Raw genomic sequence first — 15,833 nt, forward strand, 5'->3', positions numbered from 1 at the left:
TTGAGAACTATCCTCAACGAGCCCAGCATTACTTATCAGAATCTGCATTCATTGGTTGGTTGTATCCCTAAGTATCCAGTGTACAATCCTTGGTTGGTGTCCCTCTGCCATAAGTTCCAATCTATAGCTAGTCGAGAACGCAATGCGAAAGGAGATGAATGGTCACAAGTTGTTGGACCTGAACTTGATAAACTTACAAGGACATGGCTCCAGGAATCCTTACGGTTTGAGCCCCTTATGGTACCAATGTACATCGACATTAAGTCCGAGTTATCAGTCTACGTGGACTCATCTAAATACGCACTGGGCTATATGGTATTTCAGCACTCACAACTATTACATCAGTATAATGAGATATTATCTGAGGATCGGTCATTCCTGAACATTGCCTACAAAGAGCTTGTTGCACTACGTTTGTCGATATCGTATCTTAGCCACCTACAAGTCCTAGCAAGGCGAAAGATAGGTCATGTTAACCTTTACACCGACTCCAAGGTTGTCTATGCTATAGTAAAAAACGACAGGATCAAAGCAGCACCAGCGGCATCGAGGAATCACATCGAGCTTATACGGCGAGAATATATCATTACAAAGGAGTTACTCACTGCTGTTGGTTGTACTTGGTCCATTTTCCATGTTGACGGAAAGAAGAATCCTGCCGATGATCTTACCAGGAATCTTTTGTTGGATAAGTTCGTCTTGTACAACAACCAGCTGGTATCTGACGAAGATGAGAGTTTACCTGACGGTCTACGGAGCGCAAATCCTGATAATACTATCAATGTTATCTCAACACCATCTACGGCTCAAGGTTTCTACCAACCTGATTATTTGGGCGTATTGAAGTGGCAACCACGACCAGTTACACTCGAAGAAGTTCGACAAGCTCAAGCACAAGACCCTCATCTACCTGTCCATGAAGATCGTTGCGTAATGAGAAACAATCTTCTTCATTATCGTAAACCACTTGGTATACCTACTCTTTATATACCACCGGTACTTCGACCTCGGATACTTCAAGTAAACCATGACTCTGTTTTTGGTGGACACTGAGGAGCAAGACGACTGCATGATTTAATCTCGAAGGCAGCGTATTGGCCATACCTGAACATTGACTGCGAGTACTATACTACGAGTTGTGACGTATGTCAGCGAGTTAAGAGTATTCGTCCTAGTCCACTGCAACTTCGATCAATGCTACCTAGTTACCCACTTGAGCTACTATATATGGATTATCTTACTATTAATAATCAGATGATACTTGTATTACAAGATTCTTTTTCGAAATTTGCTAAAGCTTATATCGCTAGTAGTTCTGATGGTGTCCATACTGCTCAATATTTATTAGATTATTTTTTGACATATGGAGTTCCTACACGAATTTCTAGTGATAACGGATCAAATCTCCGTAGTAGAGAAGTAGCAAATTTACTAGAATCATTTAATATACAACATGATTATTCTCCTAGCCGTGCTCCTTACTCACATGGTATGATCGAAAGAATGAATTCATCACTACTCACATTACTGCGCTCTTTTCGTTCGAATTCTGATTGGATAAGTCAGTTACCATACTTAATATTCAGTTATAATATTACTCGAAACAGTACTACTGGCGTAGCGCCAGCTACAATATTCTTTGGTAGACAGGTTCTACCCTCCCTTTTAGTAAAAGGCTTTTACCGAAGACTATCAAGCCCACCTCCTATGACTCCCCTCTCTCTTACCTAGTTGCCAACGATGCCATCACGGATAACCGGTTTTCTGTAGTCGAACAACGTCTTCACCACCAAGCTGAAGCTCGTCGTCGTCGTCATCAACGCCAATATGGAGCTCCCCGTAACCACGGTCTTGTCATTGGTGATATCGTGTATTGGTACCATGGACCTGGACGCACAAAACTCAACTCAAAATGGGTCGGCCCCTATCGAGTGATTGGTACTCATTCCTCTAAAGTTATGCTATCTATTGAGAATCCGCTCACAAGACAACAACACTATGTACATGCAAATGCTCTACGACTAGCAAATGTTCGACCAAAGGCTCTACAAGTTCATGATATTCAAGATCATGGTAACCCCACGGTATCTCCATCTAACCCTGCACCTACCTCACTAGGACATGCACCACTGCTACAACCACTGAATGTCATTGTTAATGATGAGCCAGTGATAACCACAACCGTAACTAGAAGACCAACTCCTCATAGTGATACGACCCATTCAGAAGACCTTGGTGATATGTCGATCTCAAGTAATATATCTGAAGTCGATGCAGCGGAGCCTGAGAAAGCAGCATCCGTGTCAAGTAACGCTATTGTCACTAATGACTCACGATCTTTACCCACTAACAAGCCGACGACTTCTCATGGTGCAAATGAAGCTTTCGATGCATCACAATGTGAAGAATACCAAGGAGATCAGCCCGAAGATCAACGACAAGCTCGAGTTCTACCTTTACAAGATACGGGTAACATTGATGATAACAAGACCATAACTATGAATGATGATGACGGATCACAACTACCACGTGACCAAGATAAGTGCCTTGGTACCCACTTTGTGATGACTGACGGTAAACTACAACGCCGTTCTACTAGACTTCGTAAGCCACCCGTGCGATATGCGAGTGGAGCATCCCAAGAGCAGTCATCACCTTCGAGGAAACGTAAGCGTCCACAACAAGCACGACAGAGAAAGAGAGCTCGACGAGGAACATGAGGAGGGGGGAAGATGGCCGTTTCACTTGATCGATTTGCGCACTGTTAAAAGCGCACGTTTTTATGATCGATATGACAATCTCAGGAGGGGGAAGCCTGTGGTGACTGACACAGACCTGTCTCCCTCAGCTATTAGCTAAGCTATGTAGTTCCTACGATACATGTAGTTGCTATAGCTCTTGTATACTTATATCCTCCTACGATACATACAGTTCTTGCGTTCCACAAGCGGTATGAGCTCAGATGCCAGACCGGACAGAGACCGACGTCTTGCCACATCGTCGGGCTCTACATCGTGAATACCATAAGTGGAGCCTGTTGTGACAATTGTGTCGGTACTGTTCCTCAAGCTTAGTATCTTTTAAGCTGTGCTAGGCTAGTATAGGCTAGTATTTAAGCTCTTTGCTATCTTTTGTATGCAAGACAACGCACCGTCCCATGCATCTCGCTACACTAACGCATTTCTCGACAAAAAAGGCCTCAAAGAGCACAGGAGGCTCCCCTGGCCTAGCAATTCACCGGATTTGAATCCGGTTGAAAACTACTGGGCGATCCTGAAGAGGTAACCGGTGTTAAGTATTCATTCTGGAAGTCGTTCTTGGGATTTAGGAAGATTTACGCGAACAACAGACAGTATGACGACCTTGACACGCTGTGGGATGCAGTTCAGGCGGCGGCTAAGGCCATAAGCTCAGCTGAAGTCAAGAACCTCACTGATTCTGTCGACAAAAGGTTAGAGAAGCTTTTTATCACACGTGGTGGACATATTAAAGCATGACCCTATACGCGTTCTATAGTTCTAGGTTCCTTTCTAGCTGTTTATGTTGCGTTGACTATCAAATCGGGACAGCACGCGGTGGGGTTATCCCTTCCACGCCCCGTACAAGTGAAACGGTGATCGATATAGAGCTATCAGCTATTCATTTAGTTCTCACATCTAATTAGCCTTAATATGTGGAAGTTTGCTTGTGAAATTATGCGTATTCGAAAAGATATGCACTTTTCCCACTTTGGACTATCAAAATCGAACACACTGTAGGTAATCACTACTTAAGTTAGGTTAAGTTAAGTCTCAAGTAATTATCATTTCCCTATGATTAATGATCTCGCGTTAACCCAGGAGACTGGACGTAGCCCTGACAGAGCCCGGCCCTGGATCTCTTCTTGTAGACTAGCTTGCGTTTTCCACATGCTGGACACATAACATCAGTGGTCAACAAGCCATGACACTCCAACCACGGTAATAGAGTCTTTTCAGTGCAAGCAGCAAGGAGGGCAGGAGGCGAGGAGGACCGGCAGGGACACTCGAGAGGCATTCAAATGTCGAGTAGCCTTCTCAATTAGTGAAGGCCTGTTGGACAGCTCGGGTTTTGGAGCGTGTTTGGACGAGATTAATACTTATAGGCATGAGTGACTCGTCGACCATGAACTCTCTGGCAGTATCCGTATCCGGACACAAGATAGGGGTATCGAAGGTAAGGGCTCTCCGTACCGCGTTTGACAGCCAGCCATCAACGACGAACTTGAGGTTACCACTACGGTAGTGGTACTACCGCCTCCTGTTACCCCTTCCTACTTACCGCCTTCCAACATCCCGTCCAGCGGCAAGACGGGATGAAGCGAGTATCAAAGAACGGCTAGACTCTAGCCTTGACTGCTGCCGTAGCCCTGTCAAATCTATTAGATGGCCAATCATGCTCAATAGAATCCAACGAGTGGTCTTGTGACTAGCAGTACTGCTACCTCAACCAATGGGCTTCATTGGTTCTGATTTTCCAGCGACGAGTACTCTGTGTTCGAGAGGAAAACAATATATGAAGCTTCATTAGGAGCCGACGAGTTCCTAGCCGACCTCAACAAGAACTGCCAGTGTTGCGAAATGAAAGATGGCGACTTGTCCACATTTCTGTACAACAACAAGACCAACACCATGGTGACTTGCTTCTCGGGACAAGCTATAACTGAGTCTGGCGACTGCGATGAGGCGATTTGAGCCAGAAGGCGCTCGAGCATTGGAGTAGCAGGCGTGATGGTTTCGATTTAGCGTGATGGTTTGTCACAAATTTCGGTCTACCTACAATCCCAATCTGTATGGTGATCTTTCATAAGTATTATTCAAGGGTATTTATACTCAGCTATGAGGGCCTCTGACTGAGAGGACCCGTGGCTGATATCTTGTAGTCCTCAAGTCCGCAGTGGCAATACCATCGATGGTTTCTCGTCGCGTGAAGATGTAGAGTCTACTCTGGTCAGCGGTTGTGTATGAATGTTTATCTGCATTATCGACTCGATGAGCCCAGATTATTGAGCAATCCTTTGGCGTCTTCTGTTAGAGTCAAAGTTAAGAATGCTAAGGAGGTGGCCTGCCTGGTGCAGTTGGGTTGGTGGCCTCCGAAGCAACTTGAAGGCCAGACCCTCACCTCTCCATTGCCTACGATAAGCAGCTTCCCCAACGCGTCTACTAGTGATTGACATCTCAAGCTCATCATCTACTGTCGGAACGCAACATGAGATTGAGTGGGCGAATATAGCTGAAGAAGACTGATGAAGGCTATGGCGGACTATCACCCTCTATCTTTACGATCTTTTCTGAGGATCGACTGAATGCGTTGGTGATGAAAAGAATTCTACCTAATGACACCGGTCTTAACGACACCGGTCTAGCCGACAGAATCAGCGAAAGAGGCGGAAAGGAGGAGAAGTGGCGGGCTCACTTGTACAGCCGAAAGACTGTCTGCTCTTCAGCAAAAAACTGCTACATTACATGTAGCGGGCATAGAGAAAGACCTTGCTTGAAGGAGCTGACATTGAAAATCGTGAGGTGGATACCAGAGTGTCAGAACGCACAACACTCGTCGGACAGACGGACTTCGCGGCGACTTACAAGCAATCCTTTTGAATCCCGACTTCTCGTATAATCGTATGGCGGGGAGATTGTCCGAGTCCACATGCAGATAGATGGCCATAAGCTTGGGATGTGTTTGCCCGAGCTGAAGGAAGATCGTCATACAGCTGCATTCATACAGCTGGACTGAGTCGACATCTTCGTCGAGTCGGGACGCCACAAACGAATTCAGCAATGGCGATGAGAGACTCACCACCGCGAAAGTATGCGATAGCATCTCCGTAGCGATTCCTCTTCCTCGATAAGCATCGGACACTTTTAGCTGAAAGAGTTGAGAGCGAATGCAGGATCATGAGATAGCCGCCAGAAGTGCCCACCCTACGAAGTATAGATGTCCGAGGTTTCCTTTGGGTGCCCTCTTGCAGGCGAAGACGCAGCACAGAGAAGGACGACTAGTTGACGGCCTGCAAGAAATGTGAATTTCTCGGGATCACTACTAGAAGGATATCAATAGGAAGAATCTCCCTGGAAGGTTCTCGGAGGAGATTTCTCTTAAAGTCGCGGTGTCACACGGTATTACCAAGAAGCAGAGTCTGAGAGTCGTTCCAAACAGACCTCACCTGTCGCCACAGATCGCGTTTCTGTCCTGGGGACTCAAGTGCTTCCCGGGAATGATCATTTGAACAATGCCGACGACAGTCTGAAAGCATGCCGAGTGGGAACATTCACCGCTTGAGGTGCCCGAGGCTCACAAATACTGAAGTAAACGACACCTGTATTTTAAGCACGACCAGAGTGACGACCCAACCGACCTTCTGTCCAATGCTTTTACGATCCACTGCGACGTAACAGACGTTGTCTTTGCAAAACTCGACGGCTTGCCTACCGATTAGGCGCAGGTCGTCGCCAGGTTGATAATTACGATAAGTGATATCGTCCGAGAGAGAGCGCAGTATATTCTCTGCCCCGATCTGTGTCACAGGCGATGGCAGATGACCAACTACCATAGGCAAGAGCAACACGGCAACGTGGACGAGGGATAACATTTTTGCAGAAGGTTGGAAACTGGGAGGATTCGGGGCCTACTCCCCGACGCAAAAGATATCAACTTCGAGTTGAACTCGACATACCCGAACGACATCACCAACGCTGGTGGTCCACCGGTTTTCCGGCTTTTGCTAGGCCACTCGGACCACTAGAACTCAAGTACTGACCGGAACTTACCACTAGAAGCGGAATTACCGGTGACTGTAGGTTAGGCGAAGAGGCGTTCGCCTCGATCTTTTGCAAACGGAAACGAACTGTCCGCTTTCAGTATGTAGCGTCTTGGGGCTCAAGTATGGTTCTTCCCAGTGACAACTCAGGATCATTTGAGGGTTCGGAGTCATTCATTAGGGAATGAGGGTGATAATATCTGATACCGATCATCGGTAACCGATGTCATATAAATCAATAAGTTCGACCAAAAAGAATAATGGGCAATCCGTGAGGCTTCCAAAACACAAGCAATGAGCAATGGGGCACGCTCACACATAACCTGATCGATTGTATTCGGGCGACGACGACCCAAGCAGTCGTACGCACGCGAGAGCAGCGTCAGCACAGAGACCTTCCCAAGAGCGGAACGCTGTAGACGTCCCCCAAGGTCTCGAGTGCTGGAGAGCTGGAAAAAGAGAAAAGATTACGCCTCAAGGTATCCTGCCTCAACCACAGCAGCGCGTGAGGTGTCCTTGAGCATGTTTGTCGGAGTCAGATTGATACGCATGAGTACCGAAGACACCGTACGCAGGAGCGGACTGTCCCGCCGAGCGTCTTCCGGAGTGTCACCAGTGTAAGTAGAACCGTCATGAGATAACCACACCGAGAAAAATTTATTGCCATCATGCGAGTCGTAAATGTGGACCACTAGTGAGCCATGAGCCACACTATCGTCATTGTCATTTTCAGCCATGACCTCTCCGATAGCATCAGCACCACACGACAGCCTGGCAAGAATGACCTGACCAGGTTTTATCAAAGTGAAGGGGATCGGGGTCTCAACGGCCACAGTTGGACGGTTTCTATCCACAAAGGCACGCCTGGATTCCAGATGACAAGCAGAAACGCTGACAGAGTGACCAGGTGGGCTGCCTAGTGGGTGTGACTTAGTCACGAAACCAGCCAACGATCTAAGGTAGCAGAAGGGACCATCTTCAGTATGGACGCCACTGACCAATCTGACCGTTCCTTCAACGGGCCGAGACTCAGGACGGCGCCACACCACGAGCTCACCATCCTTTAATGGACGACCTGGCCGAGCCGCAGAGGCTCGAAGGCAGTCCCGAACGTGGGCTTGAAGAGTGGAGATTCGAGCCGCGCCCACCGAGCTCTTGAGAACTTCCCTGAGGGCGTCTGGTACCTCAGCAGATGTAGCTAATGTTTCAAGATCTCCGATGTGGACGATGGGCGTGTTGTTTGTGATGGCAGATAGGACCGATGCGGAAGGAGTACGAATTTGCGTGCCAAACATGAGCTCCGCCGCCGAATGGCCAGAGACTCGCTTTTGGGAGTTGATCGACAGCTGGACAAAAGGTAAGGCTTGATCCCATGGTAGTTTAGTCGTCGGGAGGACGCGTTTGACACGTCCGAGTCTTTCCTCAGCACTGCCATTCGAAAATGGTGAGTATGCCGGGACCGTGTTGGAGCGTACACCACAGGACTGGAGCGGCGTGCGCAGTGACGGCGCGTCGATGAAGTTGTCCCCGGTAACACTAAGGGGTACACCAAAGATACTCACCCACGAGCCATATAGCAATTTAGCCGTCGTACTTCCTCTGACATCTTCCGCACCGCACAGGAGTGTATACCCCGTGGACAAGTCCGTGATGACGAGGAATGCCTTGAGGGATGGGTTCGCGGGAGATATCCATGTAGGGTTTGGGTAACAATGGTCAATAGCAATATGCTTCCCACGAGCATCCAGGTCTATCAGTCCCCACGGAAGACGTGGAGCGGTGACCAGTTTCATACGCTTGGTAGGCTTCTGTTCCATGCAATGATCACATCGCTCAACCCAGGACCTAGCATCGCGAAGGAGAGAGGGCCACCAAACGAAAGGGACAAGGCTATCCCGCATGTCCCTGTGAGGTCTATGATAGTCCATTTCATGGGCAACAAAGAGGAGCCAATCTCGCAGCTTCCAGTCTGTGTCGACATTGGTGCCGATCATGCCATTCAAACCGGTAACTACGCCTCCTGGAATGACTGGAACAGATATCGGTCCAGTCAACGTAGCTTCAGAGATGGTCATGACCACCCCACCAACATGGGTGAGAAGGCCGAGAGCTTCAGCCTCAGCGGCTAATTTCTGAAGTTTTCCAGCTCCGTCAAAGTGATGCTGCCATGCCTGTAGCGTATCACCATGGATGAGGGTAGAGGAATCTGCCTTCTGAAGAGTTATCAACTGAACTCTCAAGTCACCCGCCAGAATGCAACTGGTGGAGTCGTGGACAGAGGCAGAACGATCCGTGGTGGCTAGTTCACTCTGGGAGGATGATGTCGAGGTCACCAAGACAAATGCTTCGCCACCACCCTCAGGGACATACCGCTGTCCCCCTTGAGCAAGGCGACTCGCTGAAAGAGTTATCCTTCCCCTTCGCATGCCGGTAGGTCAGATCAGCCTCATCGTACTCCAGTAGGTCTGCCAACCATGAAAGCCACCGTTTAGTCTGTCGAGTAGTCGGCTGGTAGGTAGAGGAGTTGCGACAACCCTCGATCTTGCCCAGAGCACTAGTGGAGTCCATGAAAACCGTGACCCGTCCGAGACCAGGGTGTTTGTCCGAGGAGTGGAGCTTATGGAAGTTGAGGAAGGAAAGGACGAGTTGACGCCAGTGAGACAGAGCGTGACATATGGCATATAACCCACGATCGGCGATGTCGTAGGCCTTCTTCTATGTGGAAAATTTGTGGGTCCATACACCGATGAGTTGGGCATTATCAGCCAACCAGTCGGCTGAAATTTGATCCGCGTTACACGCGAACTTGTCTCTCGACAGACGCCATAGACAGGCTGCGCCAGCCTCAGGCGACGCGTCACTCATGACTCATGAGTCATGAGGACGAGTTGCATTCTGTCCCAGTTATCAAGCTGGGAATGAAAGGGCACGAATGCATCACCCATATTGTCGCCGATGGCCTTCCATGCCGTCTCGAGGTCCGCCGTCCAACGAAGACTCGCAGTCTTTTTGGACTTGGCCGCGATCATCGAGCCGACTAAAGAGGTGAACGGTGCCGTGGGATGGCTGAGAGTCTTATCGGCACGATTGCGTTCAGGTCTCCATAGGGAACGACAGAATTGTAGGAGTCCGAGTTTCGTACGAAGACCTCCAGATAATTCGTAATAATTCCACCTTCGTAATTAGACTCCAGATTTGTACGGAGTGTTTCCAGAGTAGAGTCGGATACCCTATAGCCTCCTTGAACCAGAGTGAGTCCTAAGTAGTCGATCTCTCGAGCTGGACCTTTGCGCTTGGCTATTGGAGCCTTGGCATTAACCCTCTCAAGGATATATACTAAGAGGCTCTTCAAGTGAACACATTCGTCCATGAACCGTGACATGCCAAGATGTCGTCCAAAAAGTTCAAGATGTGGGATGGCCCGTCCGTGCAGTACGCTTCGGGGACAGCTGTCGAGAGGAGAGAGTGGATCGAGTAGGCCTAATAAGAAGATGACAGCTTGAACCCCATAGTCATATAGCGAAACAACGCGTATTGAACCTCGCCGTTTGAATCATAGTACGAGAATCCAAATAGGTGCACACAGCTTTCGTCGTATTCTAGATTGAAGAAGGCTTGGCCAACATCAATGCCTGCGTACCATACGTCACTAGAGGGTAGCTCAGACAAGCACACATCTACGGAGCGCATGTAGGTCCCCCAGCTGGGTAGCAGGTCCATGACGGACTCGTTCATACACCTTTCATCAACGACGAGACGATAAGCACGATCTACATTATCCGCAGTTAAGGGCTCGGCAACGTCGTCCGCGGCCGTTTCCGGTACCGCAAACGCAGGAGAGATCCAGACTTGACGATGATCGACCGCCGCACGTGATAGGCGAGTGATGATTCCGCTCTTCTCGAGATTCTTGACCATGAGCTCCATGGCCTGCATCTCGCGCTTACGACACACATATGGCCGCTTGGGACAGGGTCGCACGGCACCAGGTTTCAGCTGGACAGTGACCTTGGGGAACGACCATCCCTTAGGCGCTCGTCCACTTTACTCCTTGAGCCGTGTATCGGTGAGGACGCTGGAGATGCTCCCGCCGCTATAACGTGACAGGGACCAGGTTGAACCCAATGCTCCGCAATAGAGTGTATCATCCGTAGTATGCAAGGTGGCCTCCGAACGGTTGAGGGTCTCCATCCCCAAAATCAAAGTGGACCTGCCCAGTTTTATATTGAGGCCGTCAGCAACATTGAGCTGCAAATTAAAGGAGAGGTCATTACCCGCCTTATCCTTGAGACTATCGGAATCCGAGCCTGTCCTATCACGCAGATGGAGCCTAGCGATCCAGCTGATTCGAGCTTCTTGAGCCCCCTAGCTGGTGTCACCTTAAAGCCAATAATACTCGCCGACGAGGATGATATTAATGTCAGGCCCGAACCGGAGTCGATCAGCAATTCCACTGATAGAATTCGGCCGGATGAACCGGTAGCAGAAGCTTTGACGACGCGTAGGCCTTCATGAGCAGAGCCAACGGAGCGTGCCATGAACGTCGATTGGGCGGCCTTTTGGACGGTTTCTTGCCCGTCCCCTTGCCCTTTCGATGCCTTGGCTGCTGCAGCTTCAGCTTGGGGCTGACGATACCAGTCCGGAACCAAGTGAGCGTTCGCAGGGTTCTTCCAGCAGTGTGCGTCATCGTGCTTGTTCGCCCCTCTGTACCTTCGGGTAGCACAGTAGGAGCATCCAGATTTGCCATCCTTTGAGTAACCTCCTCCAGCCACATTGTCCCTTCCCACAGGGGGTTCCTTGACCTCCTTGGGTCCAGGATTATGCGACTGGGGGGCCTGACTGGGGGGCTTTCCGCTTGTTCGGGAGGGCCTCGCGGGCGTTCCCATCCGATTTAGATGAGAGTTTAGATTCGTGATATAGGGCCGCGTCCCGAGCCTCCTCTAAAGGCAGCTTAGGCAGCAGATGTCCACAGCTGGTTTCTAGAGGTGCCTTTATCTCAGGAAGCAGTCCCCCAACAAACTTGGCAGAGACAAATGGCAAGGGTGAGGTGACGCCGGACACACGAGAGAAGAGCAACCATTCACTCTTAATGCGGGCATGATATTCGTCAACCTTCTCACCAGTATTCTGTTTGAGACTCTCCCAGCGTTCGCTGGCCTCCTCGGATGTATCAGTTTCGAGAAACCGAGAGTCGAGTTATCCCCATATAGCAGACGGAGCCGGTTGGGCTGTCCCAAGATGTGTGATAAGTTCGGACCCCAAGCTCTTCCCGATGTGCCGAAAGAGGAAGAGCGTGCAGTCTCGCTCGTTATCGATGCCATAGACCCTGACTGACGTCTGCACACCTCCTTGGAAGGCAGAGTAGGGAGTGGCCGACGTCGGACCTTCGAATTCTGTATATTCAAGTGGGAGTTTGAACACGTCCAGCGGAGCCTGCCTTCGGGAGTGCGAAGCCGTGGACGATGGTTCTCCATCGCCAGTGGGACTTACTGCCCCTGCGATGGAAGGTGAACGATTTGTGGCCGAGCCTGTGCCCCCCATAGCAGTGTCAGCAACGAAGGCCTCAAATAGGGCGTCGAAGTAGTCGCGATTGTTGCCCAGCTCGATGCTACGCACCAACCGGTACTTCCTCTTAGTAGATATGACCGCGAGAGCACTCGCTAATCGAAGCAGAGGCCGAATGGGCATCCCATGTACCAGCCCTGTGTGAAGCACCATGCTTAAGATCGCCCTTGCGAAGTCCAAGGGTGCCTGAGCAGCTGTTGGACTCCCGCTGCCTTCAACCCCCGCATCATTGGATACCATGGCCGAAGCCCAGTTAGAAACGAATGCCCTAACCCCTCTCAGGGGTATGGCTTCGAATTCCAAGAGCCTGGCCAGGAGATAATCCGTCTGGGCCGAGGATATCAGGCTAGGGTCGAAATCAAGTGAGAAGGATTTGAAACCAGGACCAAGACTAAGAGATGTTCTCCATTTCCTAATCTCTGTAGCGTCTTGGGGCTCGAGTATGGTTCTTCCCAGTGACAACTCAGGATCATTTGAGGGTTCGGAGTCCATCATTAGGAAATGAGGGTGATAATATCTGATACCGATGTCATATGAATCAATAAGTTCGACCAAAAAGAATAATGGGCAATCCGTGAGGCTTCCAAAGCACAAGCAATGAGCAATGGGGCACGCACACACATAGCCTGATCGATTGTATTCGGGCGACGACGACCCAAGCAGTCGTATGCAAGCGAGAGCAGCCTCAGCACAGAGACCTTCCCGAGAGCGGAACGCTGTAAGTACAACCACGAACGATCGCGAGGATCGACGTACGCGATCTAGATGCGCACGCACAGACGAACGCGCGATGCCTACCGACGACACCAAGGGCGGCGGAGAACGGGGTAGAGGAGTACAGAGCCCCCAAGAATCTGTGGCAAACTCTGATAGGTATTGATGTAATGGGGAAGGGATAACTAGGCTACTGGATGATAAGAGTTCAGGAGCGAGCGGGGGAGGGCGGAACTTCCGCCGCGGAAGCAATAAGGAAAACGACGACAGAAGGTTTGCTTACGGGACAGAGGAGGCTCGCTAAGAGACAACCGGGAGACAACGATTGAAGTCATGACTTTCAATGTAGAGCGTCACCAACCCGTGCCAGAATCTCTACCGCCTGGTCGAACCCGAGACTCTCGGGCCGAGAGTACCATTCAAAGTCCTGTACGGGCGACGCGGTTATGCTATCAAGGTGAAGGACACTGCTCTTGGACTGTGTCTCGGGGAAAGTGTCCCTATTATCAAAGTTGGTCGAGATGCAATCTCTGAGTTCAACTCAGAGCCACTCTCTCCCCACGAGCCGGAAAACGCAGTGAGTTTTCTGGCCTGTGGGAAGTGATTTTGATATCCGAACCTCTTATACTTATGCCAGTCGGTACTGGTGACTGGGTGAGGTACCCCAGTGTCAAAACCTTGAAGGGCGGGGGAGGGGTCCCCGCCCGGGCGTAGCGAAAAGTGTCCATGGTCAACTAATGTTACGCTAACAGTCTTCGATTGAGGCGATTTCGGACTTTTCACCATCAAATTTTTCCCACAGATCGGTGGGGCCGGGTGTAACTAACTTAGTTGAACTAAGAAAAATCCATCAAGCTCGTCTCAGGAAACGCTGTGTATGTGTCGTGAAAACCGTGTGAAACTAGTATTAAAAGTGCGCGTCGTGTTGATCGATATACCTTTCACGTGTGCATCTCCAGCACGTAATTGCGGAGTGAGCGAAGCGAGCGGAGCGTATTCTTTAACTTCACGATGACTTTGTGCGTGCGTGCGTATGCAATTGTCCAGCCCGATCCAGAACAGATATGATAACGTGTGAACTACCATTCGAAAGCTCCCGGTCTGGGGATCTTGCAAAAAATATGAAACCTTGCATATTCGACCAACTCATCAGCAGCTGCTTCGAAAGAATGAATATTATTCGGGAACTACAGTGGATTATTGGTCACTATGCGTCAGGAGTCTTCTTGCACTTGCGTGAAACACAATTATGTCCCTTTTGGGGACGCATGCAACTTGCATCGTGCGCGTTTGGGAGTTCCGGGTTGGAACTTTGTTAAGCGCGTATCGCTATTACGGGTCAGTCCGCTAAACGTTTGTGGGTAACAGCGCTTTCAGAAGGAAAGAGTCGTGACTATTGGGTATCGTATGTCACGCTATCTTGTGTTCTTTTGCGGTCGTCAAACTTTTAAGGCGTCCATGTCAAGTTACACGGATGTGTGCATTCTTTTTTCTACTGCTTTTTGCTTACTTGAGCCTACTCAACGAGCGATCCACGTAACACGATCCGGGTTGCTTGTCGAAGTCTAACTATGCTCATGTATCGGTGATGACCTGTGTTATTTTAATAGGGATTATTGACTCAAGGAGTGTCGCGTTCTAGAGTTATCGAGTTACTCCCGGTCACTGACTCGCTAGAGCACGTTGCACGATATAACGAGCTCTGAAGCCTCCTCACGGAACAGAAGTTGCGAAACACCGATAGGACCACTTGCGTTAACTGCGAAAAACTGACAACGTCCAGAAACCGATCTTCCATGTACCCGTCACTCACAGCTCAATACTGAGTTTACGTAGACACACTTAAAGGACGACAAAGGATGTCAGGGCAAAATTGAGGTGCTGTTGACGACTAATAGCCAGTTGATACTGCAAAGCTACCGCGTTCGACTCTTGGCTCGGTTCTGGAATCCATGATCTGAGTGCTGCACATTGAAACACCCTTCAGCAGGATGCCATTGTTTCACCTTCACCGTTAGAAATTGGAAATAACCTATATCAGGATTCACGTTGGATCACTGCTGAGTCTCCGTAGCCTCCCCCAATTTATGAGAACCCGCACATCAACTGGAACGCCTATAAAGTTGCCTTCACGCTACCAACAGCCTGATGCGGACGACAAGGGTAAATCGGTACCTAAGGCGAAGGCCAAGAGAACGGCTAGGCCGAAACCGAAAGCAAAGTGCTTGGCCAATTCAAAACGGGTACGCAGTACCAGTTCTCGATGTGATCCCAAGAACAAATCTTCGGCTAGCCACACTCTCAATGTAGACATGAAGGCCTTTCCTTATGGGCCGCTGAGCGGCCTTGGACTTGACAGTCAACCGGAGAGGAAAGTGTTTCCCTCCGAGGAGAGCAATTATGGGATTTCGACTAGGCCACTGGCCGCTCATGTAGAAGACCCAATTGTCGACAGCTTTTCCGACAATTGCGACGCATGGAGCGAGGGAAGAGAGATTGTGGCGTTACTCCCGACTTCGAGTTCTTCATCACGGGGAGCTCCACAGAAAGCCAACGAGGTCCATCAAGAACTGACGGTATGCATCACTACCAACAGCGGATTCTCGGCCTGTCGCTGCAGTGACACGGTTGCCGTAAACGGCAGCGACCAAGACGAAATGCTGAGGTACTAAATCACGATAACGATTTCCGATCGTTGCCCCAGATAAATCAGGTATCTTTGGTCACTCACAGAGGAAGAGCTCGAAACGCTGCTCGATCCTGAAGTCCTTCCGAT

At 49.7% G+C, this 15,833-nt stretch overlaps 3 protein-coding genes across 3 annotated transcripts; 2 read left to right on the plus strand and 1 right to left on the minus strand.

Moving 5' to 3' along the window:
- Positions 1–1,090: 1,090 nt before the first annotated feature.
- Pmar_PMAR026397 (retrovirus polyprotein, putative) lies at positions 1,091–1,650 on the plus strand (the record flags this gene model as incomplete). Its single annotated transcript, XM_002772983.1, has 1 exon — positions 1,091–1,650. A coding segment is annotated over one exon (560 nt), but the record flags the coding sequence as incomplete, so codon positions are not given.
- Positions 1,651–7,245: 5,595 nt separating this feature from the next.
- Positions 7,246–9,204, minus strand: Pmar_PMAR026398 (hypothetical protein; the record flags this gene model as incomplete). Its single annotated transcript, XM_002772984.1, has 1 exon — positions 7,246–9,204. One exon carries the CDS (start codon positions 9,202–9,204, stop codon positions 7,246–7,248), a length of 1,959 nt encoding a protein of 652 aa, XP_002773030.1.
- Positions 9,205–10,933: 1,729 nt separating this feature from the next.
- Positions 10,934–11,293, plus strand: Pmar_PMAR026399 (hypothetical protein; the record flags this gene model as incomplete). Its single annotated transcript, XM_002772985.1, has 1 exon — positions 10,934–11,293. The coding sequence occupies one exon, from the start codon at positions 10,934–10,936 to the stop codon at positions 11,291–11,293; it is 360 nt and encodes a 119-aa protein (XP_002773031.1).
- Between the last annotated feature and the right edge of the window lie 4,540 nt (positions 11,294–15,833).

This window comes from Perkinsus marinus (assembly GCF_000006405.1).
Source record: "Perkinsus marinus ATCC 50983 genomic scaffold scf_1104296959768, whole genome shotgun sequence".
Taxonomy (NCBI): Eukaryota; Perkinsozoa; order Perkinsida; family Perkinsidae; genus Perkinsus; species Perkinsus marinus.